Source organism: Macaca fascicularis, chromosome 12 (assembly GCF_037993035.2).
Source record: "Macaca fascicularis isolate 582-1 chromosome 12, T2T-MFA8v1.1".
In the NCBI taxonomy this organism is placed as follows: domain Eukaryota; kingdom Metazoa; phylum Chordata; class Mammalia; order Primates; family Cercopithecidae; genus Macaca; species Macaca fascicularis.
This window is the reverse complement of record NC_088386.1, coordinates 128585641-128605756: the sequence shown is the minus strand read 5'-3', so window position 1 is coordinate 128605756 and position 20116 is coordinate 128585641. Positions and strand designations below refer to the sequence as shown.

The 20116-nt window shown below is 46.6% G+C and overlaps 1 protein-coding gene and 1 non-coding gene across 3 annotated transcripts in view; both read right to left on the bottom strand.

Moving 5' to 3' along the window:
• Positions 1-4127: 4127 nt before the first annotated feature.
• Positions 4128-20116, bottom strand: part of EFHD1 (EF-hand domain family member D1) — a 51431-nt gene continuing 35442 nt past the window's right edge. For both annotated transcript variants that reach the window (XM_065526254.2, XM_045367914.3), the window contains exons 3-4: positions 14920-15054; positions 4128-5308 (exon numbers count right to left, since the gene is read on the bottom strand). In XM_065526254.2, the coding sequence (XP_065382326.1) occupies positions 5174-5308; positions 14920-15054 (270 nt within the window). In that variant the 3' untranslated portion in view covers positions 4128-5173. The remainder of the gene's footprint in view (positions 5309-14919; positions 15055-20116) is intronic.
• Positions 7812-7913, bottom strand: LOC123568187 (small nucleolar RNA U13). Its single transcript, XR_006691405.1, has one exon. It is a non-coding gene; the product is annotated as a small nucleolar RNA U13 (small nucleolar RNA).

Sequence of the window (20116 nt, the reverse complement as noted above, 5' to 3'; positions counted from 1 at the left end):
GAGCTGAGTCTTTAACAGTGAGAAGTAGCCCACCTGTGGAAGGGAGGGAGGGAGTGCCAGGCAGAGGAAACTGCATATGCAAAAGCCTGGAGGTGTGGAATTTTCTAGGATCGGTTAGGCATTGCACATACCAGGAGTATAGAGTTTGGAAGGAGACAGGACAGGGAGGAGAGACAAGAGATGGAGCTGGAGAGATGAGTTGGGGCCAGATCCTGAAAGTGGGGAATCAAAAATTGAAGGGGAGATGTTAGGAACAGGTTTGCATTTTCTAAGGATTACTCCAGCTGCAAAGTAGACAATCAGGTTATAATGAGGGCAGAGAAACCAGTGAGGAGCCCACCGTAGAGACCCAGGAAGGAACCTATGAAGGTCTGAGCTGTGATCATGGCACTGGAGACAGAGGGCGGGAGGCACAAGGGAGCAGCCTCTGGGGGACTTTGTGGCCAAGAGGGAGGAACGACATCCTCTCCCTGGCCTTTGTAGTGACATGGTCCAATGTGTCCTGTTTTGTCTGAAGTCCTTTTGTGTTGGATTTTCTATTGCTTGCAATCAAAAGTTTTATTTATTTATTTTTATTTTTATTTTTTGAGACAGTGTCACCCAGGCTGGAATGCAGTGGCGTGATCTTGGCTCACTGCAACCTCTGCCTCCCAGGGTTCAAGGGATTCTCCTGCCTCAGCCTCTCGAGTCGCTGGGACTACAGGCACATGCCACCATGCCCGGTTAATTTTTTTGTATTTTTAGCAGAGATGAGGTTTTGACATGTTGGCCAGGTGGGTCTCAAACTCCTGACCTCAAGTAATCCACCTGCATCAGCCTCCCAAGGTGCTGGGATTACAGGCATGAGTCACTGCACCGAGCCTTATTTGTTTATTTTTATTTTTTTTGTTTTGTTTTGTTTTGTTTTGTTTTGAGGCGGAGTCTCGCTCTGTCGCCCAGGCTGGAGTGCAGTGGCGCGATCTCGGCTCACTGCAAGCTCCGCCTCCCGGGTTCACGCCATTCTCCTGCCTCAGCCTCCCGAGTAGCTGGGACTACAGGCGCCGCCACCACGCCCGGCTAATTTTTTTGTATTTTTAGTGGAGACGGGGTTTCATTGTGTTAGCCAGGATGGTCTCGATCTCCTGACCTCGTGATCCGCCCGTCTCGGCCTCCCAAAGTGCTGGGATTACAGGCTTGAGCCACCGCGCCCGGCCGTTTATTTTTATTTTCACAGTCTGTAACAAGCAATCAAGAGTTTTAGTTCTCACGTGGGCCCACTTGTCCAGAAAGGCAAACGGATGCTTCAAGTAATGACACTGCTATCTCCATTCTCTTCCTTCTTTTTAAATTAATAGGCTTTTTTTTTCTTGTCTCCTTCACCATTAGATGTTTATTTATTTATTTACCTTTTTGAGATGGAGTCTTGCTCTGTCATCCAGGCTGGAGTATGGTGGCACGTTCTCACCTCACTGCAACCTCCGCCTTCTGGTTTTCAAGCGATTCTCCTGCTTCAGCCTCCCGGGTAGCTGGGATTATAGGCGTGTACCACCACTCCCAGCTAATATTTTGCATTTTTAGTAGAGACAGGGTTTCACCATGTTGGCCAGGCTGGTCTCGAACTACTGACCTCAGGTGATCCGCCCACCTAGGCCTCCCAAAGTGTTGGGATTACAGGCATGAACCACACCCACCCTAGACTGTATTTTTTAGAGAAGTTTCAGGTTTACAGAAATATGGAGCCAAAAGTACATGTTCCTATGTACCCCTCTCACCCCAACTCCCCATTCCCTATTATTATGTTATTTTAATGTGGTATATTTGTTACAATTGACATGCCCATATTGACGCATTATTAAACTCCATAGTTAATATTAGGATGCATTCTTCTCTTTCCTTTTCGAGACAGGCTCTCAATCAGTCATCCAGGCTGGAGTGCAGTGGCATGATCCTGGCTCACTGCAACCTTCTCCTCCCGGGCTCAAGCCATCCTTCCACCTCAGCCTCCTGAGTAGTTGAGAGCACAGGTGCATGCCACCACACTTGGCCTTTATTTTTCTTTTTGAGACACGGTCTCACTCTGTCACCCAGGTTGGTGTGCAGTGGCACGATCTCGGCTCACTGCAACCTCCACTTCTTGGGCTCAAGCAATCCTCCCACCTCAGCCTCAGTCTTCTGAGTAGCCGGGACCACAGGTGGCTGCCACCATGCCCAGCTAATTTTTTTTTGAATTTTTGATAGAAATAGGGTTTCACCATATTGCCCCAGCTGGTCTCAAATTCTTGAGCTCAAGCAATCCCCCTGCCTCAGCCTCCCAAAGTGCTGAGCCACCACTCCCAGCCAAGCTTGGCTTTTTAAAAGTTTTTTGTAGACTCAGGGTACAACTATATTGCCCAGGCTGGTCTCGAACCCCTGAGCTTGAGCAATCTTCCTGCCTCCACTTCCCAAAGTGCTGGGATTTCAGGCATGAGCCACTGCACTTGGCCTAGGGTGCATTCTTTGTGTTGCACATTCTATAGGTTTTGACAGATGTATGACATTCATCCAGCAGCATCGATAGCATCATGGAGAATAAGTTTTACTGCCCTAAAAGTCCTCCCCCTCTCCTTGCTGACAACCACTGATCTTTTCACTGTCTTCACACTTTTACCTTTCCCAGGATGTCATACCATAGTTGGTATCAAATAGTATGTAGCCTTTTCAGATTGGCTTTTTTTTTTTTTTTTTTTTTTGAGATGGGGTCTCACTATGTTGCTCAGGCTGCACTCGAACTCCGAGGCTCCAGTTATCCTTCCTCTTCAGCCGCGAGCAGCTAGAACCATGAACAAGTGCCCCACACCCAGATTAGGACTGGCTTTTCACTTAGCAGTATGCATGTAAGTTTCCTCCCTTCTCATTACTTGATAACTCATTTCTTTCTATTGGTAAATACTTCTCATCACTGAATAATATTCAACTGTGCAGATGTATCATCGTTTATGCACTCACCTATTGAGGAACATTTTGATTGTTTCCAAGTCTATGCAATTAGGAATAAAGCTGCTATAAAGATTCATGTGCAGGCCGGCCACAGTGGCCCATGCTTGCAATCCCAGCACTTTGGGAGGCTGAGGCAGGAGGATCACTTGAGCCTAGGAGGTTGAGGCTGCAGTGAGCCATCTTCGCGCCACTGCACTCCAGCCTGGGTTACAGTGCTAGACCTTGTCTCAAAAAAATAAAAAAACAAAAGCTTCATGTGCAGGTTTTTGTGTGGACATAAGCACTCATGTAGTCTGAAGAAATAGGAAGGAGTAGGATTGCTGGATCATATGGTAAGGATCTCTACTCCTTTTTCATGTCCGTCCCCTCTGGTAGGGAGACTAGAGGGTGACACCAGCTAGAAAAATGATGTCTGCAAAGCATAGGTCTTGGATTTGTGTAACACAGAATGATCCTTCCTGAGGAGCAAAGGGTGTTCTCTTGGGACAGAGGTCCTTGCATGGGTAGCCCAAATATCCTGGATTATACATACGAGGGAGGGGCATTGGCTCTCATCACAGTTTCCAGGGATCTAAGAAGCAAAAGAAATGAAGCTGTGGTTTTTCGCTGCAGCTGAAGGCATCCTCACAGAGGGGAAGGGGAGTGCAACAGATAAGCTCAGTACTCTGAACCCTATAGAGTGAAAAACAGCCCTCTAGTTCTCATTTCTTTTTTTTTTTTTTTTTTTTTGAGATGGAGTCTTGCTCTGTTGCCTATGCTGGAGTGCAGCGGCACCATCTCTGCTCACTGCAAACTCTGCCTCCCTGGTTCAAGGGATTCTCCCACCTCAGCCTCCTGAGTAGCTGGGATTACAGGTGTGCACCACCAGGCCAGCTATATTTTTACTAGAAATGGGGTTTCACCATGTTAACCAGGCTAGTCTTGAACTCCTGACCTCAAGTGATCCGCCCGCCTCAGCCTCCCAAAGTGCTGGGACCACAGACGTGAGCTACCGTGCCTGGCCTCTAGTTCCCATTTCTAACTGTACTTCAGGACTCGGTGTCAAACAGAAGCCCTGGATGGGACTTGGCTCCTATAGAAAATACCCTACTCTCTCCTTTAATTCAAGAAAATTCCAGGCACGTTGATGTGATGGTCACATTATTTGTACAATGTAAAAAGAAACAGTGAGATAGAAAGGCAGGTGATTTCTTTATTGTAAAGATAGCAGTTACAAAAGAGAATAAATATGACAACAGGATATATTTGTTAAAAATACAACATAACCCCTTGTATTTGGGAGCAACTCCAAGAACTCACAAGTATGGGGGGTAAGAACATCTACAGCTCGATACCCTGAAACAGATGTTAGAAACTGGCTAATGGTGAGCATGGCCATGACTTTGGGGATGTTTGAAAGGCCCTGGATCTGTCACTTGGGAATGTCAGGGGTCTACTGTAATACAATTTGCACAGAGTCAGAGTGACCAGGAACCCTTTTACTCATTGGTATCCTAACTGTTCTTTCATTCTTACAGTGAAGTAGCACAGTATTTAAGAGTAGGAAAAAGGCTGAACTGGGAAGACACAGACGAGCAGGGTGAAGAGGGAGGGACTGGGGGAATGCTAAGGGGCCAGGAGAAAGGTGGCAGGAAGGAGCAGACCTCTGTCCTTTCTCTAATGTGTGTCACCGTGGCGGCATGCTGTTCCTCCTGTTGAAGAGTGAATGGGCAGTGGTCCACCCAGCCTCCATTAAGACCCACCATTACCCAGGAACAGAAGATGTAAAAGCAACTGGCAGAATCCTACCAAAGATGAGAACAGGCAAGCTGGATGGGAAGCAGAGGAGTGCAGAGAATTCCTCTTGAAAATGGGCATTTTCTCTGAGGACCCAAAAAGACAGACATATCTTTACAAATTGACAGAGACTACTCTTTGATGTGGAATGGTAAAGGGACAAGGACGAAGTGAAGGTCGCTGAGAAGATACAAGTTCTGGCTACGGGTAGGGTGGAGGAGCAGAGGCCGGAGACAGAGATGGGCAGGCATCTGGCCCACCCCAGGACCCCCGGAGGGGCTTGGACACTGGGAGGAATGAAGGCTGGCATGGGAGCTGGCACAGGGTGATGGGTGGAGATGCTGGCTCAGGAGGGGACTGGCAGCAGTGATGAAGATGCCTGTCATCTCTTCCTGGGGCATCTGTGAGGCACAGCTGTGGGCAGAGGGCAAGGTCAGCAGGACTATGTACTGAAGTTGGCCTTGAGCTCCTGGAAGGCCGCCTGGCGAAGCCGCCTCTCCTCCTCCTCCCGCTTCCGCTCATCTTGCTCAGCTTTCAACTCCGCTTCAAACTTACTGGCCGATGACAAGGCTTGGACCTGCAGAGAAACAGCAGACACAGACCAACAGAGTAAGGCAGGGCAGAGGACCCTGGAGCTGCTGACACCTGAGCGAACAGCCCATTCAGCAGACCTAGGGACAAGGCAACGTGGGCCTATGGAGGGCAGGACCCCAGCAAGCACTCTTTCCGTGTGGCCTTCAGAAGTTGCTTTCTGTTGGCACAGACACCATCTCTAACACATCACTGGATTTGTTGCTGTGCCCCCATGTGCTTCTTTTGCTGGGGTTGGTCATTCTACTTGACGTTTTTTTCAGGATACAGTTTAACATCCCAGTTTATTAACCACTTTTACATTATTTTAATTTCACACTAATATTGTTCAGTTGTAGGGAAAAAGGCAAACTAAAATGAATCCCCTGATGGGATTTTTTTTTTTTTTTTTGAGACGGAGTCTCACTCTGTCGCTCAGGCTGGAGTGCAGTGGCATGATCTTGGTTCACTGCAATCTCCGCCTCCCAGGTTCAAGCAATTCTTCTGTCTCAGCCTCCCGAGTAGCTAGGACTACAGGCGCACATCACCATGCCTGGCTAATTTTTATATTTTTAGTAGAGAAGGGGTTTCACCATATTGGTCAGGCTGGTCTCGAACTCCTGACCTCAGGTGATTCACTGGCCCTGACCTCCCAAAGTGCTAGGATTACAGGCATGAGCCACTGCCACCAGTCCCCTCATGGGATTTTGACTGGAATTGCATCCATCTGCCTATGGCAAAGGGATACCTTTAAAATACATTTCTCCGTGGGCTGGGTGTGGTGGTGACTCAAGCCTGTAATCCCAGCACTTTGGGAGGCTGAAGCGGGCGGATCACCTGAGGCCAGGAGTTTGAGACCAGCCTGGCCAATATGGTGAAACCCTGTCCCTACTAAAAATACAAAAAATAGCCAGGCGTGGTGACATGTGCCTGTAATCCCAGCTACTCAGGGGCTGAGGCAGGAGAATCACTTGAACCTTGGTGGTCGAGGCTGCAGTGAGACTCCATCTCAAAATAACAATAATAATTTTTAAAAATACAGTTTTCGCTGAATGCCTCAGTTTTCATTCACTTATGCCTTTATGTTGCTCACTAAATCAGTCGTCCTATATCTGCTTCTGGATATTACATGGTTTTGCTGGTATTGTGAATGGAATTTGGTGCCATTTGAGTATTTTAAATCAACAATTTGTCTTCAATAATATCATATCGGATAACACCATCTAAAAATCATCTGTTCTAGAACTGATTCTGTGAGTGTGTCTCAATTTGTAAAATTTCCAAACTCGTTGAGTATGTACTTTTTTTTTTTTTAAGACAGTCTCACTCTTGCCCAGGCTGGAGTGTAATGCCGCAATCTTAGCTCACTGCAACCTGTGCCTCCGGGGCTCAACTGATCCTTCTGCCTCAGCCACTCTAGTAGCTGGGATTACAGGAACACGTCATCACATGCCTGGCTAATTTCTGTATTTTTAGTAGAGGCAGGGTTTTACCATGTCACCCAGGCTGGTCTTGAACTCTTGAGCTCAAGCAATTCACCCGCCTCAGCCTCTCAAAGTGCTAGAATTACAGGCATGAGCCACCACACCCAGCCTTATGTATGTTATTTTAATAGACTATTACATTGTTCTCCAAAGCTGCTGTTCTGATTTACAACCCCACAATCACGAACTGGAAGCTCTCATTTCCCCACAACATTGCCAAGGTTATCATTAATGTTTTTACTTTTTGCCAATCAGATAGCCAACAACCTTGTTTTATTTCCTCTTTTGTAAATTGCCCGTTTATATCCTTTGCCCACATTTCTATTCAGTTATTATATTATTATTTTAAAATTTGCAGTTCCTTTTTTTTTTTTTTTAAGAAACAGTCTTGCTCCATCGCCCAGGTTGAGGCTGAAGTACAGTGGCACAATCAGTCCCCTACAGCCTCGAACTCCCGAGCTCAAGCAATCCTCCTACCTCAGCATCCTGAGCAGCTAGGCCTATAGGTGCATGCCACCTGTAGGTTAGTTTTTAAAATTTTTTGTAGAGATGGGGTTGCACTATGTTGCCTGGGCTGGTCTCAAACTCCTGGGCTCAAGCAATTCTCCCACCTCAGCCTCTTAAAGCATTGGGATTATAGGCATGTACCACTGAGCTCAGCCCCAATTTGACTTACATAAGGCAAATAAATAAATAAATAAATAAAAGAATATTTACTTTCCTTATAAATTCTAGGTATTAGTCTCTGGTTATACATATTTTAGTTACTTTCTCCCAGTTTTTTGCTCATCTTTTAGCTCTAAGGCATTTGGGATGACACACATATTTAACATTTTGATGTAATCAAATTGATCAAGCATTTCCGTTCTGCCATTTGCATTTTATGGCATGTTTAAGAAGGTCTTCTAAACCCCCGAGGTTCTAAACCCATTTTCCTGAATTTCCTTTTAATACCTTTGTGGTTTTGTGTTCTCATTTGGCCCCTTAAGCCACAAAAATAAGCTCACTTATTTCACTTTTCTTTCCCGTCAGAAGGCAATGTGCTGTCATCTTAACAAGATTGTAGGGAGGCACACTTCACACATGGGCATGAAAACCCAGTCATCACATTATGAACCACAAAAGGATCTAAGTGCACTTATTTTAGTGAAGAGTATAAAGTAGGGACTTGACTTTATCTTCCTAAGTGCATAGCTAATTGTCTCAGCACCTTTTATTGCTAGCCCATTATTCTCCCAATTTTCTTCATATTCTAAGTTCCCACATGAAAGAGATGTTTCTATTCTCTATCCTGTGCCACTGACTGATTTGTTTATTCCTGCACCCATACTGTGTGATTTAATATTACTGCTTTATAGAATGCCTTGATATTTATGAGGAAAATAAATATTCTTTTTTTTCTTTTCTTTTTCTTTTTTTTTTTTTTGAGGCGGAGTTTCACTCTCATTGCCCAGGCTGGAGTGCAATGGTACGATCTCGGCTCACTGCAATCTCTGCCTCCCAGGTTCAAGTGATTCTCCTGCCTCAGTCTCCTGAGTAGCTGGGATTACAGGCAGGCGCCACCACGCCCAGCTAATTTTGTTTTTTAGTAGAGATGAGGTTTGTCCATGTTGGTCAGGTTGGTCTCGAACTCTCCACCTCAGGTGATCCGCCCGCCTCAGCCTTCCAAAGTGCTAGGATTACAGGTGTGAGCCATTGCGCTTGGCCAATATTCTTTTACCGTGCTAAAGAAGCATTGTTTTCTTATTTTAAAATGTTTTATTATGAATGGGTATTAAACTTTACCAAATACCTTTGAGATATTTAATTTAAATGACTTTTTTCTTGATATACCTATGATAGCAACATTTTCAAATCATTCTTGCAGTTTTAACATATACATCCTTAAATGTAATCACTGCATTCCGTTTTTTGAAGTTGTTAAGATTCTTTTTTTTTTTTTTTTTTTTTTGAGATGGAGTTTCACTCTGTCACCCAGGCTGGAGTTCAATGGTGTGATCTCAGCTCACTGCAACCTCCACTTCCGGGGTTCAAGTGATTCTCCTGCTTCAGCCTCCCGAGTAGCTGGGTTTATAGGCACCGCCACCATGCACAGCTAATTTTTTTTTTTTTTCCAGTAGAGACAGGGTTTCACCATGTTGGCCAGCTGGTCTCGAACTCCTAAACTCAAGTGAGGTGCCCACCTTGGCCTCCCAAAGTTCTGGGATTACAAGCATGAGCCACTGCTCCTGGCCCCTGAAGTTTTAAGATTCTTAGAGCTACATTCATTGATATAATTTTTTTTTTCTAATGTGTCATTTTTATGTGACTTTATCAGAATCAATGGCTTCAGAGAATGAATATGATATGATCTTTTTCAATGTTTACATTCTTTTTATAACATTGGAGGACAAAGGAAGAAGTAATCCTTATATTTCCCAACATTTAACTGTCTTTTAGGGGAGTTGGAGCAGAGTTCTCAACTTTCTAAATGTCTTTTTTATTTTGAGACTCGGTCTTAATCCGTCACCCAGATTGGAGTGCAGTGGTGCAGTCATGGCTTACTGCAGCCTCAATCTCCCAGGCTCAAGTGTTCCTCCCAATTCAGCCTCCTGAGTAGCTAGGACTACAGGCGTGCACCGCCACACCCAGCTACTATTTTTGTTTTTGTAATGACAAGATCTCACTATGTTGCCCAGGCTGGTCTCAAACTTCTGGGCTTAAGCAATCCTCCCACCTCAGCCTCCCAAAGTGCTGGGACTATAGGCATGAGCCACTGCGCCAGGCCTGGATGCTCCCATTTCAATGAAAAATCGCAGTGTCCACTTTCTAAATTCCCCTGCGTTTGACAGGGGTCCATTTCGGAAGACAGGTAACTCTGAGAATATTAACAGCAAGAGTTATGCTTATACAGAAAGGGGTGTGTGTGTGTGTGTGTGTGTGTGTGTGTGTGTGTGTGTGTAGAGATGGGGTCTTGCCATGTTGCTCAGGCTGGTCTCAAACTCCTGGGCTTAAGCAATCCTCTCACCTTGGCCTCCCAAGTGTGCTGGGATTGCAGGTGTGAGCCACTGCACCAGGTCACTTTTACTCTTACGGAATTATAATCCCTAGAGGCAGGGACTAAAAACTCCATTTTGTTATGTTTGCTTTTTGTTTTGTTTTATTTTGTTTTGTTTTGTTTTAGAGACAGGGTCTTGCTCTGTTGTGCGGGCTGTGGTGCAGCGGCATGATCACAGCTCACTGCAACCTTGAACTCCTGGGCTTGAACAGTTCTCCTGCCTCAGCTTCCCAAAGTGTCCAGGTATGAGCCACTGCACCCAGCCTAATCTCTTCTAAAAACTGCTCCAGTCCTCCAAAATAGCATTTCCCCAGGGTTTCCTTGTACCTCTGATTACACCTTCTTCTTCTCCAAAGGCCTAAATGCCAGCCTTCCCCACAGTCCTGGCACCATTCTGTTCTACCATAGGTCAATCTCTAATCCTTGGTTTCAACGTATATCTTGTGAAGTTAGCTCCTGTGGTCTATGTTGTGAGGTGCCCAGAAGCACCCATTTCCTGCCTTATTTCTTGCTATGAGGCCTAGCACATGGCCCAGAGGCCTAAGGGAGACTGACGCCACCCCTGGCTCCAGAAAGCCCAGTTGAGATAATGATATTCCAGTGTTTTCCAATGGCAGGTTCAGAATTGGGCATGTGTGGAAGAAATTACTCCATGACCCTCAACATGTAGGATCTTCACCTTCCCCAGTGGCATAATGACAGCCAGGCAGGCAGATCCCAGAAAAAAAGACGCTCCCTAACCTCCCATGCAGCCAGGAGTCACCAGGTTCGGTCAAACAGGATGTGATGAGAAATTATTTGTAACCAACACGATGGCCTTCAAATGAAGGGGCACACCTTTCCTGTGCCTGAAGTCCCCTCACACTTGACACCAAACCCAGTTCATAACTTCTCCTCTTCAAACCACAGCCATTCTGGGAATAGGGGGAGGCCGGGCTTTATTTATTTTTGCTTTATTTATTTATTTATTTATTTTTTGAGACACAGTCTTGCTCTGTTACCCAGGCTGGAGTGCAATGGTGTGATCTCGGCTCATTGCAACCTCTGCCTCTGGGCTCAAGCGATTCTCATGCCTCAGCCTCCCAAGTAGCTGGGACTACAGGTGTCTGCCACCACGCCTGGCTAATTTTTATATTTTTAGTAGAGACAGGGTTTCACCATGTTGGCCAGGCTGGTCTCAAACTCCTGACCTCAAGTAATCCTCCCCCCTCGCCCTCCCAAAGTGCTGGGATTACAGACGTGAGCCACCACACTCCGCCTGTGAGGCTGGTCTTGATGAAAAATATCATCAACTTCCCTCCTTGACAAACCTCATGGCACTTACCTCCCACCTCCAATGGAGTGGTCATGAACACTGAGACTTCTAGAGAATTCTCAATTTGTCCCCTCCTTCTCCCTAGTCTGGTTGTCACTACACTTATTGGACCCACAATTCTTCTCGGGACCTCTGTGAAAACTTCCCTGAGTCTAAACTGTCGCCAGGCAAGTGTGTACTCGTAGTGCCCAGCCCAAACACTCGAGGGCTCCCCTGCACCTGTGGCTGTGCGTTGGAATCACATCACAGCTCCATCACCTCCATGTTTCCTGAAACCCACCTTGGAGAAATCCCAGGTAGATGTGGGTGGGCCTGAGAAGCTGGTGTGCGGGTGGTTCTGACACTCAGCAGTCTAGGGAAGGCCTGACCTTCCCAACCAGGTGCCCAGAGAGGAGCTCCTCTCAGCCTTGGGGAGGCTGGAGCTCTCTGTCCAATACTGTCTAGTGCAGCCGGGAGCCATCCAGTCTGAGAGTCATAGACCATACGTGCCATGGTGGGCCAGAGGGTGGCAAGTGCTGGCCCAGTTTCCTGATCACCATATTTTCTTTCTTTCTCTCTTTCTCCCCTTCCTTCCTTCCTTCCTTCCTTCCTTCCTTCCTTCCTTCCTTCCTTCCTTCCTTCCTTCCTTCCTTCCTTCCTTCCTTCCTTTCCTTCCTTTCCTTCCTTTCCTTCCCTCCCTCCCTCCCTCCTTCCTTCCTCTTTCTTTCTTTCTTTCGTCTCTCTCTCTCCTTTTTTGGTGGAGTCATGCTCTGTCACCCAGGCTGGAGGTGCAGTAGCACGTCTCGGCTCACTGCAGCCTCCGCCTCCTGGGTTCAAGCAATTCTCCTGCCTCAGCTTTCCAAGTAGCTGAGATTATAGGTGTGTACCACCATGCCCAACTAATTTTTGTATTTTTAGTGGAGATGGGTTTCACCATGATGGCCAGGCTGGGGTCACCATATTTGCATCTTGGTTTTCACCTCCAGACACGTCACCAGCCCTGCTCCCTCACACATCCTGTATCCTCACATTGCGACACCTCTGCAGCCTCCAAACAAGCCTCACCCTCTACACCTTGGAGCCTTCCACCTGCTGTTCCCATGATCACAACGCCCTCCCTTCCTTGATTACAAGGTGAATCCCCATTCATCTCAGAACATCTGTCACAAATGGCAGCTCCTTTATGGCCCTCTCCCAAATCCAGCGGTGACGCCCTCCATTTGTCATCTAGGCAGATGTTAATTGAGGGCCATTATATACCAAGCACTGTAATTACAAAGCTATCATAGCTACTCTGCCTTTGAGTTTGGGTGAGGAGGCAGACCTATGAACGTAACGAGCTGCAAGAATTTTTACTGTCATTCTTTTCATCTTTTCTCCAGTTATAAAAAGAGTACACACTCATTGTAAAACATCACAAAAATATAAAATAAGTCCCTCAGACACAACTATTACTAACACTTTGGCATGTAATGATCCAGGTTGGATTTCATGTTTACAAAATTAGGTTTCCAGCATATTGTCTTGCTTCATTTATTCTGGACATCTGTCCACACGGACACGCAGCTGCATCTCATTTTTTGACAGCTGCAGAGTGTGCAAATGTGTGGATATATCATAATGAACTCACTTCCCTGATAATGGAAGTTTTGGTTATTTCTAATTTTTCTATACTACTAACAATATTGTTTTTTTTTTTTTTTTGAGATGGAGTTTCGCTCTGTCGCCCAGGCTGGAGTGCAGTGGCCGGATCTCAGCTCACTGCAAGCTCCGCCTCCTGGGTTCACGCCATTCTCCTGCCTCAGCCTCCCGAGTAGCTGGGACTACAGGCGCCCGCCACCTCGCCTGGCTAACATTTTGTATTTTTTAGTAGAGACGGGGTTTCACCGTGTTAGCCAGCATGGTCTCGATCTCCTGACCTTGTGATCCGCCCATCTCGGCCTCCCAAAGTGCTGGGATTACAGGCTTGAGCCACCGTGCCCGGCCACTACTAACAATATTGTATGAAAATCCTTGTCCATACATGTATGTGCATTTGCATGGGTGTGGTGGCTCACGCCTGTTATCCCAGCACTTTGGGAGGTGGAGGCAGGCAGATCACGAGGTCAGGAGTTTGAGACTAGCCTGGCCAATATGATGAAATCCCATCTCTACTAAAAATACAAAAATTAGCTGGGCGTGGTGGTGCGTGCCTATAGTCCTAGCTACTCAGGAGGCTGAGGCAGGATAATCACTTGAACCTGGGAGGCGGAGGTTGCAGTGAGCCAAGATCGCGCCACTGTACTCCAGCCTGGGCGACAGAGTGAGACTCAGTCTCAAAAAAAAAAAAAAAAAAAAAAAAGAAGAAGAAGTCTTAAGAGATAGAATTCTGGAAGGGAAAAATATAAAATGTGAATAGTTAGTTTCAAACTGCTTTACAAAAAGTTGGGTCAAAGTTGCAGTGAGCCAAGATCCTACCACTACACTCCAGCCTGGGCAGCAGAGTGAGACTCCATCTCAAAACATAAAATAAAAAGTTGGGTTAATTCATACTTTCACCAAAAGCATCTAAGGGTGCCTCAAAAAGATAAATTATAACCCACTTCCACATGTACTAGAGGCACACAGAAGAGGATGGACAGTCAGGGAAAGCAGCCCAGGGGACGGAACTCTTCAACATGGGTCTGGATGAAGAAGCAGTTTTCTAGGCAGAGGCATTTGGGTAGGGCGTTCAGGCAGAGGGAACAGCAGATCCAGTTGGGAAAGGCGTGGCAGCATTTGAAGGGGATGGATGAGGCTGAAGCAGGGATCAGAGCCAGATTATAACAGGTCTTGAATGCCCAGATAAGACATTCCCAGACACTCAAACCTACTTCAACTAGAGCACGTATCACCTTGCACTGGAGCAGTGGACTGAAAACTGTCCTGCTAAGCTCGGGCTGTCAACCTAGCACCTCTGCCAAGGCATCATAAGACATCTGCATGTTATATACTCAATGGATGGAGAAGACCCATCCCTGCAAAATAGCCCTTCCCTCCTCTCTACCCTCTCTGTATCATTGTGGAGCTTGCTTTCTTCACTGGACTATGTGTGTGCCCTGGGAAGGGCAACAGTTATGTCCACTTCATCCTTAGACAGAACTTGTATCTTAGAGCTCAGTGCGGTGCCCAGCTTTGCTGGAGATGGGCTGAATCAATGCTAAGTCAGGAAGGAAGGGCCAAACCACTTTCAGAATTGGACACATGGTGCCAGTGTTTAAGGCACAATGAGTGGTTGGCTTGTCCTTGATACTGTCAGATGAGAGCACTGGGCTTTCAGCGTGGCAGAAAGATGATGAAATCTGTCTCCAAGCAGCCTCAAAGAGAAGTGAGAATTTAGAGTCCTGCTTAGGGGACTGGGCAGGCCAGGATGTGTCACCAAGGCACTCTGTCTCTGGGCAAGCTCCCAGAATAAACTAAAACGAAACTCCACAAGAGTCCCAACAGCCCATACCACCTACGAAGGGCTCACAGTGAGCCAGGCACTTGCTAAACGCTTTCATGTACATGAACTCGTTTCATCATTCAGGCAATCCTGTTGTCACCTCTCCATCATACAGATGAAGACACTGAGGCTCCGAGTGGACAGGGTAGGGAGATGGAGGAGGCCGACTCTGAGCTCATGTGGACTGGCACCCACTGTGCTGATTGGCAGGGGACTTGGAGGACCCTCCTGGTCTGTTTCTGCAGGTTTGCTCTGCTGAGATGAAAACGACAGCTGCCGTCTGGTGGACAGGGTGGAGGCTGGGAGTGGTTGCTCCTCACAGAAGGAACGAAGCACCTACCTTGGCTTCAAAGAAGTTCTTGGCACCTTTGACGCCTTCCAGGGCCACATTGATCTCGGAGAGCTTTGCCAGCGCCATGAGCCCACTGTCCTCCTGCAGCTCCCCCGCCGCGGCCTTGTGGAAAATGAGCAGGAACTGCAGGGGAAAGAAAGCAGGGAATCAGAGTCGCTGTCACTGAGAGATTCACAACCAACCTCTGGCCCAAGCCGAAGTCACTCTGCTAATCACTTAAGAAAGATGTTTATGTGTGCCTGTGGCAAATTATTTTTTTCCCTTATCAGATTGTCAGAAATGAAAACATGTGCATTTTCCCCAAGGATATAGGGAAATGGGCACCCTCATATTTATTTGAGAGTGTAAACCAATTCAAACTTTTTTTTTTTTTGAGGCAGAGTCTAGCTCTGTCACCCAGGCTGGAGTGCAATGGCGTGATCTCGGCTCACTGCAACCTCTGCCTCTGGACTCAAGTGATTCTCATGCCTCAGTCTCCTGAGTAGCTGGGATTACAGGCACGTGCCACCATGCACAGCTAATTTTTATATTTTTAGTAGGGACGGGGTTTCGCCATGTTGGCCAGGCTGGTCTCAAACTCCTGACCTCAAGTGATCTGGCCGCCTTGGCCTCCCAAAGTGCTAGGATTACAGGCATGAGCCACTGCCCCCCGCCCTCAAACTTTTATTTATTTATTTTCTTTTTTATTTATTTATTTTTTTGAGATGGAGTTTCACTCTTGTTGCCCAGGCTGGAGTGCAATGGCGTGATCTCGGCTCACTGCAACCTCTGCCTCCCAGGTTCCAGCAATTCTCCTACCTCAGCCTCCCAGGTAGCTGGGATTACAGGGATGCACCACCATGCCTGGCTGATTTTTTTTGTATTTTAGTAGAGACGTGGTTTCTCCATGTTGGTCAGGCTGGTCTCAAACTTCTGACCTCAGGTGATATGCCCACCTCGGCCTCCCAAAGTGCTGGGATTACAGGTGTGAGCCACCGCACCCGGCCTATTTATTTCTTTTCTTTTCTTTTTTTTTTTTTTTTTTAAGACAGAGTCTTGCTCTGTTGCCCAGGCTGGAGTGCAGTGGCGCGATTGGGGCTCACTATAAGCTCCGCCTTCTGGGTTCACGCCATTCTCCTGCTCCAGCCTCCCCAGTAGCTGGGACTATAGGCGCCCGCCACCACGCCCGGCTAATTTTTTGTATTTTTACTAGAGACGGGGTTTCACTGTGTTAGCCAGGATTGTCTCGATCTCCTGACCTCGTGATCCGCCCGTCTCGGCCTCCCAAAGTGCTGGGATTACAAGCGTGAGCCACCGCGCCCGGCCGATAATTATTTATTTTCTTGAGACAGGGTCTCACTCTGGAGTGCTGTGGTGTGATCACAGCTCACCCTTGACCTCCTGGGCTCAGGTAGTCCTGTGGCCTCCAGTTCCTGAGTAGCTGGAACCACAGCTATGTGCCACCAGACCTGGCTTTTTTTTTTTTTTTTTTTTTAATTTGTAGAGACAGGGTCTTCTACGTTGCCCAGGCTGGTCTCAAACTCCTGGAAATGTTTACTGAAAATAAGATGCTTTTTGCCTTCCAACCATTAATTCCACTGGTGGGAATTTATCCTTCAGAAACATTCCTACAATGGTTTAAACATTATCTATGAAAGTAAAAAATTAGCAGCATCCTAGTTTACAGTGACAAAAGAAAAATCAAATAAACCTGTATAAACTATTTTTTAAAAAACTAAATAACTTAATATTTCCAATGGTTTTTTAACAACTTGTATTTTTCTAGTGTGTCTCATTTTTGCATTAAATGGTTTACCTTTCTTATCATTTGCTAAAGATCTTCACAGAACCTGGTATGTTTCAAATACTTCAGCTCTGGCACTTGCCTTTTAAGTATGTTTATGCTAATTTTCAACTTTCAAAAATTTTACATATGGTGTTATGCTTAGAAAAACCTTCCTCAGCAGCAAGGTTATATAAACAATCACCTACGTTTTTTCTACAACTTTTATGGCTTTTTTTTTTTTAACCATGTAAATATTTAATCTCTGAAATTTATTTTTATTTATCATGTGAGGTTAATCATTAACCTTATTTTCTTCCAAATGGTTGGTTAGTAATCCTTGTATCATTTGTTAGTAATCCTTGTATCCACCCTTCTCCTCCAGATTCAAAATGTGACCTGAATGAATTAATCTTCAGGCCTCCAAAGAACAAACTTTTAAATAAATAAATTGGCCAAACTGTTTTTTTTTGAGATGGAGTCTCACTCTGTTGCTCAGGCTGGAGTAAAATGGCTCGATCTCAGCTCACTGCTACCTCTGCCTCCCAGGTTCAAGTGATCCTCCCGCCTTAGCCTCCCAAGTAGCTGGGATTACAGGAGCGTGACCATGCCTGGCTAATTTTTGTTTTCTTTAGTAGAGACGGGGTTTCGCCATGTTGACCAAACTGGTCTTGAACTCCTAGCCTCAGGTCTCTCAAAGTGCTGGGATTACAGGCATGAGCCACCATGCCCAGCTATAAATTGGCCAAACTTAAATGGCAGGTCCCCCATCTTCCTGTACTCTCCCAAGGCAATTTTGTGGCTTTTTAAGTTCTCTTCTTTAAATAATTTTAAGTGATTTACGCATCAAACAACTGCTATCTAAGTTTCATGATTTGTTTTTCCATATGGAAAGAATATAAACTGATATGTTCTAAGCCATCATCAAAAGAGGGTCTCTCCAGGTTTTCAGGTGCTACCTAAAATGTGTGTACCCACAGGAAAATTTCAGGTTTCCAGGTCTTTTTTCATAACCCTCTTCCTAAAAGAATGCCTTCTTTTAGGCAGGCACAGTGGTTTACGCCTGTAATCCCAGCACTTTGGGAGGCCAAGGCGGGCGGATCACGAGGTCAGGAGTTCGAGACCAGCCTGACCAACATGGTGAAACCCCGTCTCTACTAAAAATACAAAAATTAGCCAGGCATGGTGGCGTGCACCTGTAATCCGTTCAGGAGTGTGAAGCAGGAGAATTGCTTGAACCCAGGAGGTGGAGGTTGCAGTGAGCCAAGGTCGTACCATTGAACTCCAGCCTGGGCTACAGGGCGAGACTCTGTCTCCAAAAAAAAAAAAAAAAAAAAAAAAAAAAGCCTTCTCAAAAGGGCAAAGAACACTACTTGAAGTAGAGTGATATGTTAAGCAACTTCTACAGGCCTTCCAAACCCTCACTTTAGTATCGTTACTGCCAAGGTTCTCAATCCCCAGAGGCAAGCGTGTTTCATGCGGGTGAGAGTCTCAACCGCCGCAACCCTGACACGCCTTGTAAGACACCCTCTTCCTTTTGCTCCCTTCAGGGTCCTAACGCCACCGTGAATATTGTCAAATACAAAGCAAGGGACACAGCAAGATGCCCACGGAGAGGCCGACGGTCAGCCCCGTTCATCCACCTGCAGCTTCAAACTCTCTCACTAGAGGCCGGCAGAGACTCAGTTTGCGGCGGATTATCAGAGCCTGAACACTGATTTGAAAGAAGACAGGCCTCTTGAAGGAGGCCAGGCCCCCCAAGAATAGGTTGGAGGTCAAGGGGATGGGGATACAGGGGTGGGAAAGATCGAACCAGCAGACTTCAGGGCTGTGGATGAGAGGCATGTGGAGAGAGGGAATGACATACCAGTTGCTCCGTGCCCTGCTATCCTTAAAGCATTTCCTTCACAGAAGGCCCCACCACATTGCTGCACGAGGCAAACAGAACAGGCAGCCCCACCAGGCTAGTGCTCTGTGGGGCCCAGACAGGCAGCTGTGAAAAGACGGAGCACTGACTGGGTGTGGTGGCTCACACCGGTAATCTCCGCACTTTGGGAGGCTGAGGCGGGCGGATCACTTGAGGTCCAGAGTTCGAGACCAGCATGACCAACATGGTGAAACTCCATCTCTACTAAAAATACCAAAATTAGCCAGGTGTGGTGGTACACAACTGTAATCCCAGCTACTCGGGAGGCTGAGGCACAAGAATTGCTTCAATCTGAGAGGTGGAGGTTGCAGTGAGCCGAGATCGTGCCACTGCACTCCAGCCTGGGTGACAGAGTGAAACCGTGTCTCAAATAAATAAATAAATAAAATAATAAAATATTTTCTAAAAAAAGAAAAGACGGAGCACCACTCCCAGCCAGCGCCCACCCAGGTGACCTCAGGGACTTTCGCCATCCCGGAGGCTTGGCCTTCTCACATCCAGAGTGGAGATGACAGTTTACGGACGGGTTCCACGACCTGGAAACATGAGGGAAAGCTCTCCTCACGGGTCCCTTCCCAGAGCTGTTTCCTCTGAACCCTCAGGTCTGGGGCAGATCCAGACCACATCGACTCACTGTGCCAGGTCAGCAGGTGACCAGCAGCATCCCCATCACACCTCAGGGGTCCCCCCTATCCCAGCCAGTTAAAGAAGAAAAAAAAAACTCAGCTCAAGCTGAAAGCGCCCAGCCTTCCATGAAGCATGCCAGACATTTCCATTTATTTTGTTACAATCACCAACCACCCTAAACGACAATTTATCCAACTGCCCAGCCTTGTTTGTCTTCCTATTTATAGTCCACAAAGCCGGGCATGTGGTAGAAGAATTGGAAACTGTCCTAGCTGTGACTGTGAAGAAAGAGGGGGAGGGAAGGAGAGGTAGAAAACAAAGAGACAGCAAGAGAACTAACAAAGCTAAAAAGCCCTTTCACACGCAAGCTATGGATGCTTCTGATACACGCAGGGAATTTTTAACTTCATGGCTGCGGCTGGTGATGCAAACACTCCCTCGGTATTAGTTAGAACTCTTAGGTTGCAAGTGACAGAAATAAACTTGTTCACTTAAGCAAAAAGGAGGTATTCATTATTTAAAACAGATGTCTCGAGTAGACACAGTGGCTCACGCCTGTAATCCCAGCACTTTGGGAGGCCAAGGCAGGTGGATCGCCTGAGGTCAGGAGTTCGAGACCAGCCTGGCCAACATGGTGAAACCCTGTCTCTACTAAAAAGAAAAATACAAAATTAGCTGGGTGTGGTGCTGCATGCCTGTAATTCCAGCTATTTGGGAGGCTGAGGCAGGAGAATTGCTCGAACCTGGGAGGCGGAGGTTGCAGTGAGCTGAGATTGCACCATTGCACTCCAGCCTGGGCAACAAGAGCAAAACTCTGTCTCAAAGTAAATGAATGAATGAATGAATGAATGAATGAATGAATGAATGAG